The sequence below is a fragment of the Ursus maritimus genome, unplaced genomic scaffold (genome assembly GCF_017311325.1).
Source record: "Ursus maritimus isolate PB19 unplaced genomic scaffold, ASM1731132v1 scaffold_7, whole genome shotgun sequence".
In the NCBI taxonomy this organism is placed as follows: Eukaryota; Metazoa; Chordata; class Mammalia; order Carnivora; family Ursidae; genus Ursus; species Ursus maritimus.
In genome coordinates, this window is record NW_024426885.1 from 38,687,081 (window position 1) to 38,702,502 (window position 15,422).

The 15,422-nt window shown below is 46.3% G+C and overlaps 1 protein-coding gene across 5 annotated transcripts in view; it reads right to left on the bottom strand.

Moving 5' to 3' along the window:
- MARCHF8 (membrane associated ring-CH-type finger 8) overlaps positions 1-15,422 on the bottom strand; it is a 131,902-nt gene that overhangs the window by 6,830 nt on the left and 109,650 nt on the right. For 4 of the 5 annotated variants that reach the window (XM_040623885.1, XM_040623883.1, XM_040623884.1 and 1 more), the window contains one exon: positions 2,343-2,425. In XM_040623885.1, coding sequence (XP_040479819.1) covers positions 2,343-2,425 — 83 coding nt within the window. Of the gene's footprint in view, positions 1-1,256; positions 2,097-2,342; positions 2,426-15,422 lie in introns of all 5 variants that reach the window. The other variant, XM_008696185.2, reaches the window with a different exon arrangement.

Genomic DNA, 15,422 nt, shown 5'->3' on the forward strand with positions numbered 1-15,422 from the left:
ATACCAGTGACTTTAAAAGATGATGAATTTGCTTTTTAGCAATAATCACTGACTTCGCCTTGACACACTACGCTACACGTCTCCATCAGACAGCACAGACAAAGCCCAGGACCTCTCCTGGACCTAAAAACCCCATTAGAAGGTGCCGCAACTTTGTTTCTTTTTTGAGGAAGTGAGAATTTTAAATCATTCATGATTTCTAAGAGTGCATGCAAGAGGATGTAGCTACCAACCTCAAGGAACTTAACAGACTTTTGAGAAACAGAAGGGTCTGTTCCGGCAGCTGGAGAACAGGTAGGGACACCTGGCCTCACAGGGGCTGGGCCCTGACCCGGCCAGGCTGGCAGCTCTTTGTGAGAGGGATTTCTGATCCAGCTGTTAGAGATCCAGCTGGCCCGGAAGGGGTGCCCAGGGAAGTCTGGAATAGGGAAAACTTGAGTGTGGTGACAAAATGCAGATTCTGAAAGATTCTGGAGGCCAGACAAGGATGTTGCACACGGGAAGACAAAGGTGGGAAGTGGAGTTGGGACCTGGGCAGAGGTGGCCGCATCCGAGTTAAAAAGAAGGAAGTGGGGCGCCTGGGTAGCGCAGTCGTTAAAGCGTCTGCCTTCGGCTCAGGGCGTGATCCTGGCGTACCGGGATCGAGTCCCACATCAGGCTCCTCTGCTATGAGCCTGCTTCTTCCTCTCCCACTCCCCCTGCTGTGTTCCCTCTCTCGCTGGCTGTCTCTCTCTGTCAAATAAATAAATAAAATCTTTTAAAAAATAAATAAATAAATAAATAAAATAAATAAAAAAAAAAAATAAAAAGAAGGAAGGAAGATGCTGCGGAAGGCCTGCCTCTTCCCATGCACGCTGTGTTACAACGGAAACAGAGGGTAAAAATGAGGCTGGAAGGGGCAGCCTGTGCTTAACAGCTAGATCCTCAAGCTGGAAAACTGGAGATACTATTTTCTTTCTTCCAATTTCCTTAAGCGAAGTCTACTTATTTTTGGTTGAGAAGAGTCAGCTTGGCCTTTAATATGTGTAGCTTCTTCCTCTTTTATCAACTGAGAGACTATTTGGGACCCATCTCATAAAAATTAGTTTGTCAAATGATTCCAATACTCCATTCTTCTGGAGAAAACTCTTAACCCACAATTGTCTACCAACCACCCATTAATTCGTTTTCCTGAAACTTCACATATTAAAGCAAGATGAGGCCACCGAGGTATGGGGAGCAGAGCTGGCCAGAATGGTGGTTCTTGGCAAACCAACCTGCAGGCATCCCCTGACGTGGACACAGGAGAGATGGGGGGGCATTTTTCAGAGGGGGGAGAAGGACAATCCAGGTCACTGTCCTTCTCCACTGAGCAGAGGGGCGCCCGCAGGACCTTGCTCTTCCATTTTGCAGATGTGCTGTCCTCAAAGACATCGTCGTCTCCCATTTCCTCGGAGCAGAAGCCCGTGCTCCCTGCCAGCCCGCTGGAGGACTTGGCGGTGTGCAGGTGGGCGGCACAGCTCTCCAGCTCATGGAACCTGTGCAGGCTGCTGGCGCTCGAGCCGTGCGAGAGCGAGAACAGGTACCGGAGCAGTCGCCGCCTCCTGGACACGGCTTCGCCATCCGCTTTCTCTTCCAGAAGGGGGACGTGCATGCCCCCCTTGCCAGCTTCCACCTCTGAGGCAGTTGAACGGTTGGCAGAAAGGGATGAAACACAAGAATGTTTGGAACTGCCAAGAGGCTTGCGATGCAGTGCTCTTGTTTCCTTCTGATGGAACCTGCTAACTCTCAGACCCGGATCTTGAGGGAGTATCAATTTCCCTTCAGAGCACGTTCTTTCCACGTAGTCAAAACTTTCCACGGTATCCTGGGCCTTCTCACCCACATCGTTTAGGGATTTTGAGAACTTTAGTGTTCTTCTGGCTTTGGGATTGTCAGCAGGCTTCAAGGCCTGGGCCCGTTCTGAACCACAGGAATTTCTCTTGGACAACGTGTCTTTACAGAGAACTGTCACAGTGAGCCCTTGTGTCAGAGAACTCTGGCATGGAGGAGCTTTCAAGACAACAGCAGACTGCACGGGACTTTGGTGACAACACTCAGAACACACTGCACTGGAACTGCATGCAGAGAACAGTGGAATAAAAGCACAGAAAGTAAAAACAATCTTAAAAGAGAATAGACATCGAAGTGAAGAAATGAGACTCGTGTGGTAACTTGGTGAGCAAACAGCACAGAAAACTGAGCCAGCTGTTCCCAGCAAAGGCATACTGACCGAGCAAATGGAAGATCGAGAACCTGCAGACACTAATGCTTATTTCCGGGATGTCACATGAACCACTAGAGCAGCTGAAGCAGAGCGTTACCTGCAGATGTCCTGATTGGACGGCGTGACAGAAGAGCGAGGGAAGGCGGATACCGGAGCCGACGCCGACGAAGAACCCCCAGCCTGCAACGACACACCTCCAGTCAGTTTCAGAGGAAAGCGCAACGGGGACGATGAACGCCGTCTCCTTCTGAACGGCAATGGGCAGAGAACCGAAGAACACCTGCTATTTCCTACTGCTCGATGAATAATACATATTTAAGGTCCTGATGAGCTGAGGCAAAACAAATCTATGTGGGTGGAAGCGTAGCTGAGGACTACTGAGGCCCCAGAGCAGCAACACCATCTCCTGCAGACTCAGCGATCCTTCATCTCCTGAGCGCCGAAACTTCATTAGTTCCTCCGTGGTCAAGAAATCAAGTACTAGGGGCGCCTGGCTAGCTCAGTCAGTAGGGCATGCAACTCTTGATCTCTTTAAGTTCAAGCCCCACACTGGGAGCCTACTTAAAAAACAGAAAGGGAGGGAGGGAGGGAGGGAGGAAAAAGAAAAGAAAAGGAAAGAAAAACGAAACCAAGTACCAGATGGTATATGCAAATACAAAAGAAATGTGAAGGGCCATCCGTGCCAGTGCTTACCATCCCCACCTGGCACTCTTTAACCTGGTTTCGGGGGTAGTCCTAATCACGGTGGCCGGACATGAGTGCTCTCTCCTACTCCCTACACTGGGTCCAGGAAACCTTGCTACCCCGCCAGAACTCTGCACAAATGGGAGACCAGTTGAGTACAGGGCCACCAATCCATAGCTCAACCTGGGGCAAAGGAGGGGGCTGAGCGCAGAAGGTTCCCAAGAGTTCTAATCATGCGATTGTGAATTAAGAAAAAGAATCAAGAAAATTTAAATTTTAGGGGCGCCTGGGTGGCTCAGTCGTTAAGCATCTGCCTTCAGCTCAGGGTGTGATCCCGATGTTCTGGGATCGAGCCCCACATCAGGCTCCTCTGCTGGGAGCCTGCTTCTTCCTCTCCCACTCCCCCTGCTTGTGTTCCCTCTTTCGCTGGCTCTCTGTCAAATAAATAATCTTAAAAAAAAAAAAATAAATTTTAAAGAATGTGTAGCAAAAGGTTGTGACACAGAGCAGGGACTCTGAGGGGTTATAAATAAGCCAAAATGAGAAAAGAGCTCTAGGAGGGTGAAGGAGCACCACCATGGAAAGAGAAGTGGAAGGCGAGAAACGGGAACAAAGAATTTACCAACATCCCCCAGCCTCCCACTCCAACCTCTGTGGGATCCTTGCTAAGCCTTCTCTAGACTCAGATTCCTGAGTCCCCAGAGCCCTCAGAGCACCATGAATATTCATATAAATGCATTCTTCCCTCCTAAGACAGTCAGCCTGAGCGAGAATCTGCCCCACACAACCCAAACAGGCACATGAGAACAGTACCAGGAGTCTGTTATCAAGGGCAAGCCCACGTTACCTCCCTACCTTCCCCACTCAAGTGGCCTTCAGCCCTGCTCCTTGATTCAAGGGAGCCCCACAATTCACCGGCTGAGGTCTAGCCCGCACTCTTGCTAAGCGCCATCCCCAGGAGCATGCTCTTATCCTGGCATTGAAGCTATGGGACCCCTGCCATGGGCCAGCCACCAAGACCAGCAACGCCCACTGTTCAGAAGCTCTGCCCATCTGCCCTCCCCGGCAAATGCGCCCACCTGGAGAGAGCCAGGCCTGGCAGTTGGACTGAGGGCTTCAGTGGACCACTTTTCCTGCTCCCCAGCAGGAGAATTAAACTAACTTTAAATCCAGCTCAACCTGAAACCTGGTCCAAGAAGTTACATGCTATCGCACTCCATGTGTGTGCTTAAATCCTGCAAGTAGTACTCAAGCAGCCCATCTGCTGAGTCACCAAAGAGCCCACATGTTGTAACTGAATGTGGAAAATATTCCCTGTCCTGGGAGGAGGCAGGTCTCAGACGGGAAGCTGAAATCAAAAGACAATGGCTTCCCACTCCTGCCCTGAATTCAAGTGACCCATGTCAAAAAGGGAAGTCTGGGTAGTGATCACATCATCGCACGCCCAAAACTGGAGTGCTTGGAAGCAGGAGGTGAGAGCCTCAGGGCAGAACAAAGCCTGTACCGAGGAGGCAGCCAGACGGTCCACACCCACGACAGGACCTAGGATCACTTCCCCATGAATTTCCTGTCTCAGGTGGACCCCTGGGAACTCACACAGGCACCTGTGTACTTGCAGCAAAGCAACATGCCTGTGAGTTGGTGGCAACGACCCCAAGCCCCTGATCTGCTTATTTAGGAAAAAGGAATAGTCTCAGCATCCCGTGTCCCTTGTCTTCATTTCATCCTCTCTATCTCTATCTCTATCACGAGACACTTTCAGCAGGTAATGTCCAAGCCTCAACAAGCCTTCCAATTACAGAGAAAATTTTTCTCTTCTTATTAGATCATGAGGTTTCAAGGAAATTTTTAAAATCTACTTTCTGTTGTTTTATATAAATACAAACCAACAAGGGCACCTGGGTGTCTCAGTCAGTTAAGCATCTGCCTTCAGCTCAGGTCATAATCCCAGGGTCCTGGGACTGAATCCCATATCAGGCTCCCTGCTCAGTGGGGCGTCTGCTTCTCCTTCTACTCCTCCCACCTGCTCATGATCTCTCTCTCACTCTCCCTCTCAAATAAATAAATAAAATCTTTATAAATACATACGTACATACAACCAACACATTTCTTATCCTGGCTGACTCCCTCTCCAGTAAGAATGAGAAAACAAGCAAGATTTGTAGGGCCATCACAGATCTCATAAGAGGCTCCTGCTGTCTCCAGCTAAAGAGGAACCCACGTTGAAGTTCAGGACGAGTCCACATGTAAAATGATCACCAAAGCACAGCATCAACAATTTTAAAGAGCTTAACTCGTTGCTGGTATCAAGCTGAGTAAAATCTATCAACCTACGAATAAGGATTTAAAAGACTGGACTGGATTGTCAACAGCAAGGACAAAATGAAACCTACAAACACAGTTCAAATGCAGTGTCAGGGTCCAACTTAGGAAGTCAAGATAAGTCAGGGGCCAGCAGACCCCTCAGAGACTTGGAGATCTAGACAGCTCTCCCACTCATCCTGAGGGCAGCGGGCAGGGGGCGTGGGGGAGGCTATGGGCCAGCAGTACTCGCCTTAAGGGAAAAGGAGAGAACCCTCTCTCCTCTACAAGATCAGACCACACAGGACTGCTGCTGATAAAAGTATGTTTAAATGCTCATAATGAGAACATTCCCATGTGTTGAAAAAACTAAAGCCCTGTGTTCCTAAAGCTCTTGTGTGTTCTCAAACAAGAGACTTTCTGGTCATGTAAAGGAATGTAAAACAATCTCACTATAAAAAAATTTTTATAAAAAATCCCCTCTTCTTAAGATGTCGTAATCAATTATGCAAACAAACCTCTGGATTCCATCTAGGCCTAAATCCCAGCTGATTTTATTTCTTACGAATGACAATTTCGGACAATTTGTCAGTACTCAAGTCACTCGGTGGTTGTCTTTTCTATCACACTCATTGTTCTAAATTATTTTATCAAGGCTGCCAAAAACAACCAAAGGAAAACTTCCCATATAGCTTTGGTAGAAGCTGGCGTTTCCTTTTGCGAGAATTTGCTGCCATAGAAAGGGCTATCGTAACAGACTCATCAAGGACATTTCTCCGTCCATGCCAGGAACTTACCAATTTCACATCAGAGGGACTTTCTCACTGCAGGACGCCAGCCCAACCTTCCCTGGCTCTCCTCTTGCTTCACTTCCTTCCCCTGCTCCTTCCAATAGGTTACTTCCCATCCTCCCTCTTTACCACCACCTCCTCTCCTTCTCTGCTGTAAACCCTCAGTGGGTCTTCTTTTCATTTACTGGCAAAGCTACTTTTAAACATCTGGGGCTCAGACCCTAACAAAAGTGAATTCACTCATCCGCTTTACACCAACAGGTATGGGGCCACAAGAAATGGTCTGGTTGGGTTCATCTGCTTTTAAGCCAGGAGCAATTTGAAGAAAGACTGGAGAAGGAAGGTAAGAGGCAAGTGGGGCTCCCGTTTATAAGTGATCTCAAACTTAACAGAAAAAAATGGGGAAAGGAAGTACAGATGGTTCTTAAAACATAAGATGCTTACCCTCTCTTACAACGAGAAATACAAATTGAAACTACAATGAGATATACCATCAGCAACAACAAAAAAGTCTGTGGTTTTTGTTTTGTTTTTTTTATCATCTAATACCTGTGTTGGCAAATGTGTGGGAAAACAGCCATGCTTATACACTGCTGGTGGGAAAGCAAATTGCTTAACTCCATAAGACAGCAATTTGGCAATTACTCTCTAAATTACAAATGCATATTCTCTTTGTCCCGGCAATTCCTCTTTCAGCAATTCATCCTCACACATATGTACAAATAGGTTTGTTCAGCACTGTTTGGGGGAGCAATCGCCTGGCATAACCTCAGTGCCAGTGAGCCTGGAGGTGACTGAGTCAATACTGCTACATCGACAGAGAGGAACACTAGGCTGTCATTCAACAAAGGGAAAGGTACTGTTCTGCCTAGTTACTGGGGATGTGGAGGGACAGGAGGAGGGGAGAGCCATGCCCTGTGTGCTGGCCCGTGCAGACTATTAATCAATGGAAGGCTCCTAATAGTGGTTTCCTCTGAAACATGGAAGGAGACCAGGGACCCTGGGCCGGAGAAACAAGTACTTCAATGGAGACCCTTCCCAACCATTACACCCCTTTTACGATGAACACATATTTCCTAACCACAAATTCATTTTTTAGATAACGTGATTAAAAGTTTAAGAAGTAAAATAAAACTAGAGAGGCACGACCAACTGTACCAATTTTCCAACTCTGGAAAAGCCGGGGAAGAAACTGAGTTAGTGAGTCATGATCTATACTTTTTAAAAATGAAATAAAATAGAATATGTCAGAATGCATCTGACATCCTAAGGATTAAGTCTTTTGGAGGAATTTTTTCTTTCAGTTGTTGTTTGTGAGGTAAACGGAGTTTCAATGTAAAAACTGTTTTGTACCGGGGCGCCTGGGTGGCTCAGTCATTGGGTGTCTGCCTTCGGCTCAGGGCGTGATCCTGGGGTCCTGGGATCGAGCCCCATATCAGGCTCCTCCTCTGGGAGCCTGCTTCTTCCTCTCCCACTCCCCCTGCCTGTGTTCCCTCTCCCTCTGGCTGTCTCTCTGTCAAATAAATAAGTAAAATCTTAAAAAAAAAAAAAAAAAAAAAAAAACTGTTTTGTACCAACGATCATGATCAAAATAACTCGAAAGTCATTATGCTTCTCTGTTTCTACAAATACAAAATACCGAAAGAAGGAAAAGAGGAAGGCTAAAGCAAGAGAGCATGTGACACTGTCAGCACAGAGATTCAGTGGTGGGCGCGCTGGCAGTGCCTGAGAAGGGTGGACTTCCCTCCACAAGGACAGCGTTTCCGCGCCTATTACATTTCTACTTCTGTGCAACAAAATACCACACCCTTAGCGGCTGAAAATCACCTGAGTGCTGCATCTGACACACAGTGGGATGGGGTCCTCTGCTCAGGGTCTCCCTCCTTTCTGGAGGCTCTGGGGAAGAAAACACGTCCACTTTCATTCAGGCTGATGGCAGGATGCGGTTCCTTGCAGGCTGGGTCCCCATCGATCCCTCCCCATTCTCAGGTCCGCTCTTACTCCCAATCTCTCCTGTCCTCTCTGCCACCAGCCAGAGAAAGTGCTCTGCCTTTAAGAGCTCCTGTGATTCCATTCATACAACATAATATCCTGGGAATGATGCCTCATCACAAACACAGGGTCTGGGCATCAGGGTGGGGCATCTTAGAAAGGGTGCTCACCAGACCACCTGACACTTACTTAGTGCTTAGTACATTACTAAACGCTACTGCTGGCCTCACTCCCTCCCAAACCAGCAGATAAGAATCTGCTCCTCACTGCCAGCTCAGCAGGCCTGACTTCATATAAATAAAGCCAAATAAAGTCTAGCTTGGTGTTTAGAGACTGCAATACAGACTGAGATTGCATTTCAGCAAACTTGCTGCTTAGTACAGAAGTTGCTCTGAGAAAACAAATGCTTCCTTATAAATAGAGACTCTGATTTCTATAAATACCCATTTGTATTCAACTTCGAACATGAGCTACAATAGAAGGAGAGGCCAGTTCTGTGGCTGCTCTGCTAAATACATGTTGACTCTTGATGAAGGGCTGTGCCAAGAACAAGCTTTCACAATGGCAATTAATTAAAACTGACCATTAAGAAAGTAAATATTGAATATATACAATATAGGATTCATGGAGGAGAGTGCACAATAAGACTATTCTCAAACGAGTTCCATTATAAATGACTCGCATTATTGCGTAGCAAGTAGTGCTAACACTGAATTCTTTTCTCTGGTGGCCTTTTAGAGAGAGTTAGAATTTCGGGAATAATAATACATCCCCAACACAATGGAGGGCATATATCACAACACTGTTAGAGGCAAAGCAACAACTGAAAGGACTTTCTCATGGCTCATCTTCCAAAGCAGGCTTTTAGCTCTTGTTGGGAACCTTACAAATACAGTTGGTTTTCAATAGATTACATTGAAGGCAATGATTTCTGAGCAAAGATAGCTTCGCATTCCCAGAAAGTACAAGTGTAACCATAAAAAGGTCCCAAATCATGGTGTTGGGTCACCTAGCACTCCAGACCCCCCTGCTCTTCCTGGGGATGCTCCCACACCCCATCCAGCATGACCAACCCCTCCTCAGATTTCTCCTCAAAAGGGGCTTTTCACTGTCCTTATAACCCTATTCTTTTCTTGCATAGCACTTATCAAGGTTTATAAAAAGATGTTTCTGGAATAAAACTCGGAAGCCGCTGTTGATTAGCCTAGCATAGTGCCTGGCACACAGTAGGTGTTCAAGGAACACTGCTGAATGAATAAAACAAGTACTCTCTGCTGTGACCGCCTATTCATAGGTGTAAAGCAGGTTCTCAAACTTGTTGGTCTCAGGACCCCTTTATGCTCTAAAAAATTACCAAGGCCCCCAAAGAGCTTGTGTTCATGTGTGTTACATCAATCAATCTTTACTATATTAGAAAACTTTAAAACAAAAGGGGCACCTGGGTGGCTCAGTCAGTTAAGTGTCCAACTCTTGATTTCAGCTCAGGTCATGATCTCAGGGTCGTGAGACTGAGCACTGAGTCTGGCTCCTCCCTGGGCGTGGAGCCTGCTTAAGATTCACTCTTTCCCTCTCCTTCTGCCCCTCCCCTCCTCTGTCTTTCTAAAGAGAAAACTTTAAAAAAACACAAGCCACCAGCACACATTCCACCAGTGTCAGAGACAAGATGCCATCTCACATGCTACACAGCCTCGGGAAGATTCACTGTGCGCTCCTGAGAGGGGAGAGGGAAAAAGGCAATTAAATAATCTGCTATTATGACACTGGTTTTAACCTTGCCCCTTTCCCTCAAGAAGACTCAGAACCAAGTTTTGAAAACCATGGTCTAAAGCTTTAGCCAGGGGCACCTGGGTGGCACAGCGGTTAAGCGTCTGCCTTTGGCTCAGGGCATGATCCCGGCATTATGGGATCAAGCCCCACATCAGGCTCCTCCGCTATGAGCCTGCTTCTTCCTCTCCCACTCCCCCTGCTTGTGTTCCCTCTCTCGCTGGCTGTCTCTATCTCTGTCGAATAAATAAATAAAATCTTTTAATAAATAAATAATAAATAAATAAATAAATAAATAAATAAAGCTTTAGCCAAAAATGAAATTATAAGCAGTCAGAAGAAAAGATATATGGAAATATGGTCAATCTCTGTAAAAGGTGAGCTAAATAGCAAAACAGTGCCCACGCACTCCATCAGGATCCCAAGGGAGGCTATACCATGTTGGATGCCACTCAACTCCTCCGAGTTACTTCCTTGTTCCCACCACAGGAAAGTAAGTATCTTATCTTTGGATAGATGTTTTCTTCAATATAAATTAAGAAAGGTATATTTTGGCTTATACTTAACCTATAAGTTTGAGCAACCTAAGTCTGTCACTGGTCAAACTTTCTATTCAGAAACACACAGAGCAGACACCGGTCCTGACAACCATACCACAGTATGTGGCATCCCTCCTAAGGCTGTATTTACGTCTACACATGACATTCTATCATAACTCATTCCTATCTAATGGCAGCAATAACTAAAAAATATTCAAGAGATCTAGGAGAGCCAATGCTTAAATTCACTCAGATCTGCTTGCCAAACAACAGAACAGCAATAATTTTAGGTGCTCGTTCAACAGGTCTGGTCTGACTTGTACCCAGGAATATCTCATTAACCAGAGGCACCAAATACTCATGGTATCTGAATAAAAGTACACAGAGCTCCAAAATATTCTACTAGGCACCAGCCTTCAGCAAATGTCAGAGCCTAGTATTCTTAATTGCCTGACCGCAGAAAAGGACAGTATCCATGCTCCAGTCTTCATGATGTATGTCTAGCTTACCACTACCATCTCCTTATAAGTGCTACCAATCATGAACTTGCTCAAGAAATTGTCACCTGGACCAAGTCCAATTCTCAGGGTCAAATGAGAATGCTTCCCTCAAGGTAAACTAATGCCATGTCTGTGTGCTATGAGAGGCCTGAGCAGAGGCTCTAAAAATGAGCCAGGCCAAGCAAGCTCCTGGTGCCTAAAACAATTCCAGTGGGACTGAGTGAGTTCAAGTATCCCCCAGGGAATTCCAACCTTTCTTTAAAGAATTTTAGGCCAAAGTACATTGGTCCTCACTGGAATGCCCCCAGCCAACATGGTTGACAGGCACCCTGCAACTGGACAGCTAGGACAGTCTTCACTCCCAGTACATCTGTCTTTCATTTCTACCTATTGTTTTGGATTTCTCAGGCAGGTGACAACCAGTTTTCTACAGTTTAACCCCACCCTGCCTGGCTCCTTTTCACTGTTTCTGTCCTACTATAGTAGCCTCTCCTCAGCCACACCTTCCCCAAGCAGCCCTTCTAAACTTTGGTTCCTTGTCATTCTCTTCCTCAGCCTCTTGTCTTTTACCTTCATGATAATTCTCTCCAGCTGCCCATATTTTCTGGAGGTCTGCTTACGCATCTCTTCTCTGTTTGGTTCAGCATTCAGAGCACAATGCTTGGCATAGAGCTAAGTGCGGGACAAAACCTGAACTCATGTAATCCTCATATAGGCTACAATGGGCCCCTCATCTATGTTACAGATGACGATACCTCATGCTGAGGATATCTTGTGCAGGGTGATGAGAGAGCCTTTAGGTGGGGGGCAACTGTGGTACGGCTCCCCTCGACAGGGGAGCATACCACCTCACTCTGATGTGGCAGGCCTGCCACAAGCGGTCACCTGAGTCCACCCTGAGGCCCTGCTCAGTACCTCACTGCCTTCCTTTCACCAGCCCAAGCTCCAAATTCGCCTGGGAGTGACGGCCACCTGAGAGCGAGACGCTGCGCAGCACACCGCGGCAGCAGAGACACGCCCCCTGCACCCCTCCCTTCTCTCCACCACACAGCCTCCCAAACCCCTTGTCCATCAGAGCGCTAGTTCGCGAAGGGCAGAACCAGGAGCAGCGGTGGTGCCAGAGGAGGAGTTTAGGTGACATACTGAGGAACATATTTTTAATAGCTATGTTTTAATTACACATCAGAAAACTAGCAAATCGAAAATGTGATTTCAAATACCATAGAGGGATACAAAATTCTCACCGCAAACAAGTTTAATTAGAGTCAGTCAGTTGATAGAAAATGATTAAACAGCAGCACGGGTAGTGCGTGGGGTGAGGGTGGAGAGTAGATGGCTCCTGCCTGGAGAACACTGCTGGCCCACATGATCAAGGACCCCTCGGCAAGGCAAAGGTCAAGGTGGGGCTGCATGGAGAGCTGCATTCAAGTGCCCCCCTTTCCCCAAGCACGCCTCCAGCGGATCTCATCGCACCTCAGCTTCTCTGGGCACTCGGTCAACAGAACAGGTCTTTTCCCAGAGGGCAATTCTGCTGCTTCTTTAAATAAATAAATAAATAAAGGATTGGCCACATATTGCTACAAAGCACTATAAACGGTAAGTGCTTTAAATGAATGAGTGGCCAGGACCAGATCACCTCAGATCTGGCACATCAAGGTAGAGTTTGAATCTTATTCTAAATGCAATAAGAAGCCACTGAAGACTTAAACGAGAAGCATTAGGATTCTGTTTACCTGGTTGCTGGGGGAGGCTGATTTGGGAGGTTGCAAGAATACAGGCAGATTCTTAGAAAGTTACTGCAGTAGTCCAGAAGGGTTGGGCCCAGGACATGGCTGTGATGAAGGAGAGGAACGGGCTAGATACCAAGTGTCTCGCACAGCACTATGCAAACATTCACTCAACAAACATGTACTGAGCCGCTCCAGGGCTACAGTCTATCCTTGGCTCTGAAGATTTACCGCTAAACAAAACACAACCCCTAGCCTCATGGAACTTACTGCTGGGGCGAAGGGGCAACAGAAAAAAATCACTAAAACTTCAGGGGGCGATAGGTGCTCTGTTGAAAATAAAACAGGAAAAGGTGACTAGGGGACGATTTAGATGGTCAGGATGGGCCACTAGGACGAGGTGACAAATTTCATGAAAACTTGCACTTGTAACAGAGATTCAATAAATGATACCCACACTTAACGTCATTACCATTAATACAAAACAAAGGACTGGGTGAAGACTGTGATCAAAACTGCTTAAATGTCCCAATATTCTTCCTTAATTTAATTAACTCTCTAAGAGGATCACACCTGGATGCCCATTTTAAAGCCAGAGGAGCCAGCTAGCAGGCTCTCGCACACCCCATCTAACCTGCCTGTTTCCTTCTTTGAAAGGGGAGCATGGTTTCTGAGGCTACAACAAAACGTGGGGAGCCTTCAACAAACAATGAATGAGACACCCCATCGCTCTGTAACAAGATCTAGATGGAACACCTGGAGACAGATGGAAGGTTTATTTTTACCTGCTCTCGACCTCGACTTCATGTAACTTCAGTTACCAGTAAGCGGTAAACTGAGGGAGCATAATGCACACTGCAGGGGACTGACCACCCTGGACACAAACCAGCACTGAACTCAGCTGGAGGCTGAGTCCGCAGAAAAGGTCTCCCGAGACAGACAACGGAGATTGCAGGTAGCATAAAACATGTCTGTGTTCTAACCTTTTTTTGTAACTTCTATCTCAAGGGTATGAAGCATCTGCTTAAGTATATCTACTATACTAAAAATAGAGTTTTATGTGCCATGGCCTAAAGTGGCCTCAAACAACAGGCTCATTTTATAAATATTGCAAGAAAGAACTGCATTATCAAAAACAAAGTTATCTTTCATAGCAGTCCTGCCCTCCCTCCCTCAGCCCCACGGGGGGGCTGGTTCATGACTAACAACTCCACATTATACAACTTTCTTATTTCAGAGGGGTACATTTTGCAACAAAATTTCATGCTGATGGTTCACTGGGAAGTAATGTCTGCACAACACACCGCTCCTGAGATTTCCCTCTGACCCCAGTTCAGTGTGCAGGAACTCCTGCTTTGAAAATGGAAGAGGCCCACATCTTCTTCGCCCTACTCTGTGGCAGAAAGCTGTGAGGCTTTCACAGTTACCCTGCTCCTAAAAGAAAGTGTGGAGGGGCACCTGGGTAGCGCAGTCGTTAAGCGTCTGCCTTCGGCTCAGGGTGTGATCCCGGCGTTCCGGGATCGAGTCCCACATCGGGCTCCTCTGCTGGGAGCCTGCTTCTTCCTCTCCCACTCCCCCTGCTTGTGTTCCCTCTCTGGCTGGCTGTCTCTCTGTCACATAAATAAATAAAATCTTTAAAAAAGAAAAAAAGAAAGTGTGGAGCTAAAACTGTTTTTTTTTTTTAAAGATTTTATTTATTTATTCGACAGAGATAGAGACAGCCAGCAAGAGAGGGAACACAAGCAGGGGGAGTGGGAGAGGAAGAAGCAGGCTCATAGCAGAGGAGCCCGATGTGGGGCTCGATCCCATAACGCCGGGATCACGCCCTGAGCCGAAGGCAGACGCTTAACCGCTGTGCCACCCAGGCGTCCCTAAAACTGCTTTTTAAGACAACCCTGCCCACAGGAAAGCACCACATCAGTGGCCTTGTTTGTTTCGCTCATCATTTTATGCCAGTACCCAGCTTAGTGCCTGGCACAAAGAACACACAAAAATGTATGCAAGAAGGGAGAAAGGAAAAGGCCAGAGTTTTTATTAGATTTCTTAATTTCCACCCCAGTTGATATTTATTTTAAAGTATGCAGTCCTGCCTTTGATCAGTAATAAAATAATAACAGCTATCATCAAGAACTATCATGACCCAATCCACCTAAGATCACCAGGGCTCAACAAAGTTTGACTACAGTTAGTTCACTGATTCACTGCAATGAGGGAGCTGCCCTAGGGTTCCTTGCAAACATTACCCTCAAGACTCACAACCCTGAAGGTTGTATTACTCCCTAATTTTACTCATCAGGAAATTAAAGTTCAAAGAAGTATTCCTTCCTCACAGTCACATGGCTAGTAAATCCTTGTCCATCTAACTCCAAAACTATCACAGAGCAACTCAGAATATCACAACCCAATCTGCACCAAGCCCATAAGATCTTCCTATAGACACTGTAAGCCAGTGGTTTACAAAAATGTTTTTTAACATTTATAGTAGGAAACTTTCTGTCAAATAAAATCTTACTAAAACCATAAACAAACAGACATATAGTTGAGGCCCAGAGTGTTGCCCTCCTTCAGAACTGCCCTCACCACTGGGGCAAGGCAATGAATGCTACTATGTACTTTTAAAATGTTTACTTCAACTTAACCAGACAGGCCATACGGATCTGTATCTTCTTACTTTTCTCGATGCTTAAATGTTAGACAGCTCCTTCAAAGGGGATAGGGCAAAACTGGCCATTTAACGCAGACAGTAATGATCTACCTACCACTACACAGTTCCATTAACTCCCATATTCCTAGCTGAACGAACAGCAAAAGAAAAGAAATGGAGGCTGGAACAGGAGGAATTATTTGCTGAAAGGTATTTATTTGAGATAGCCAAAGCC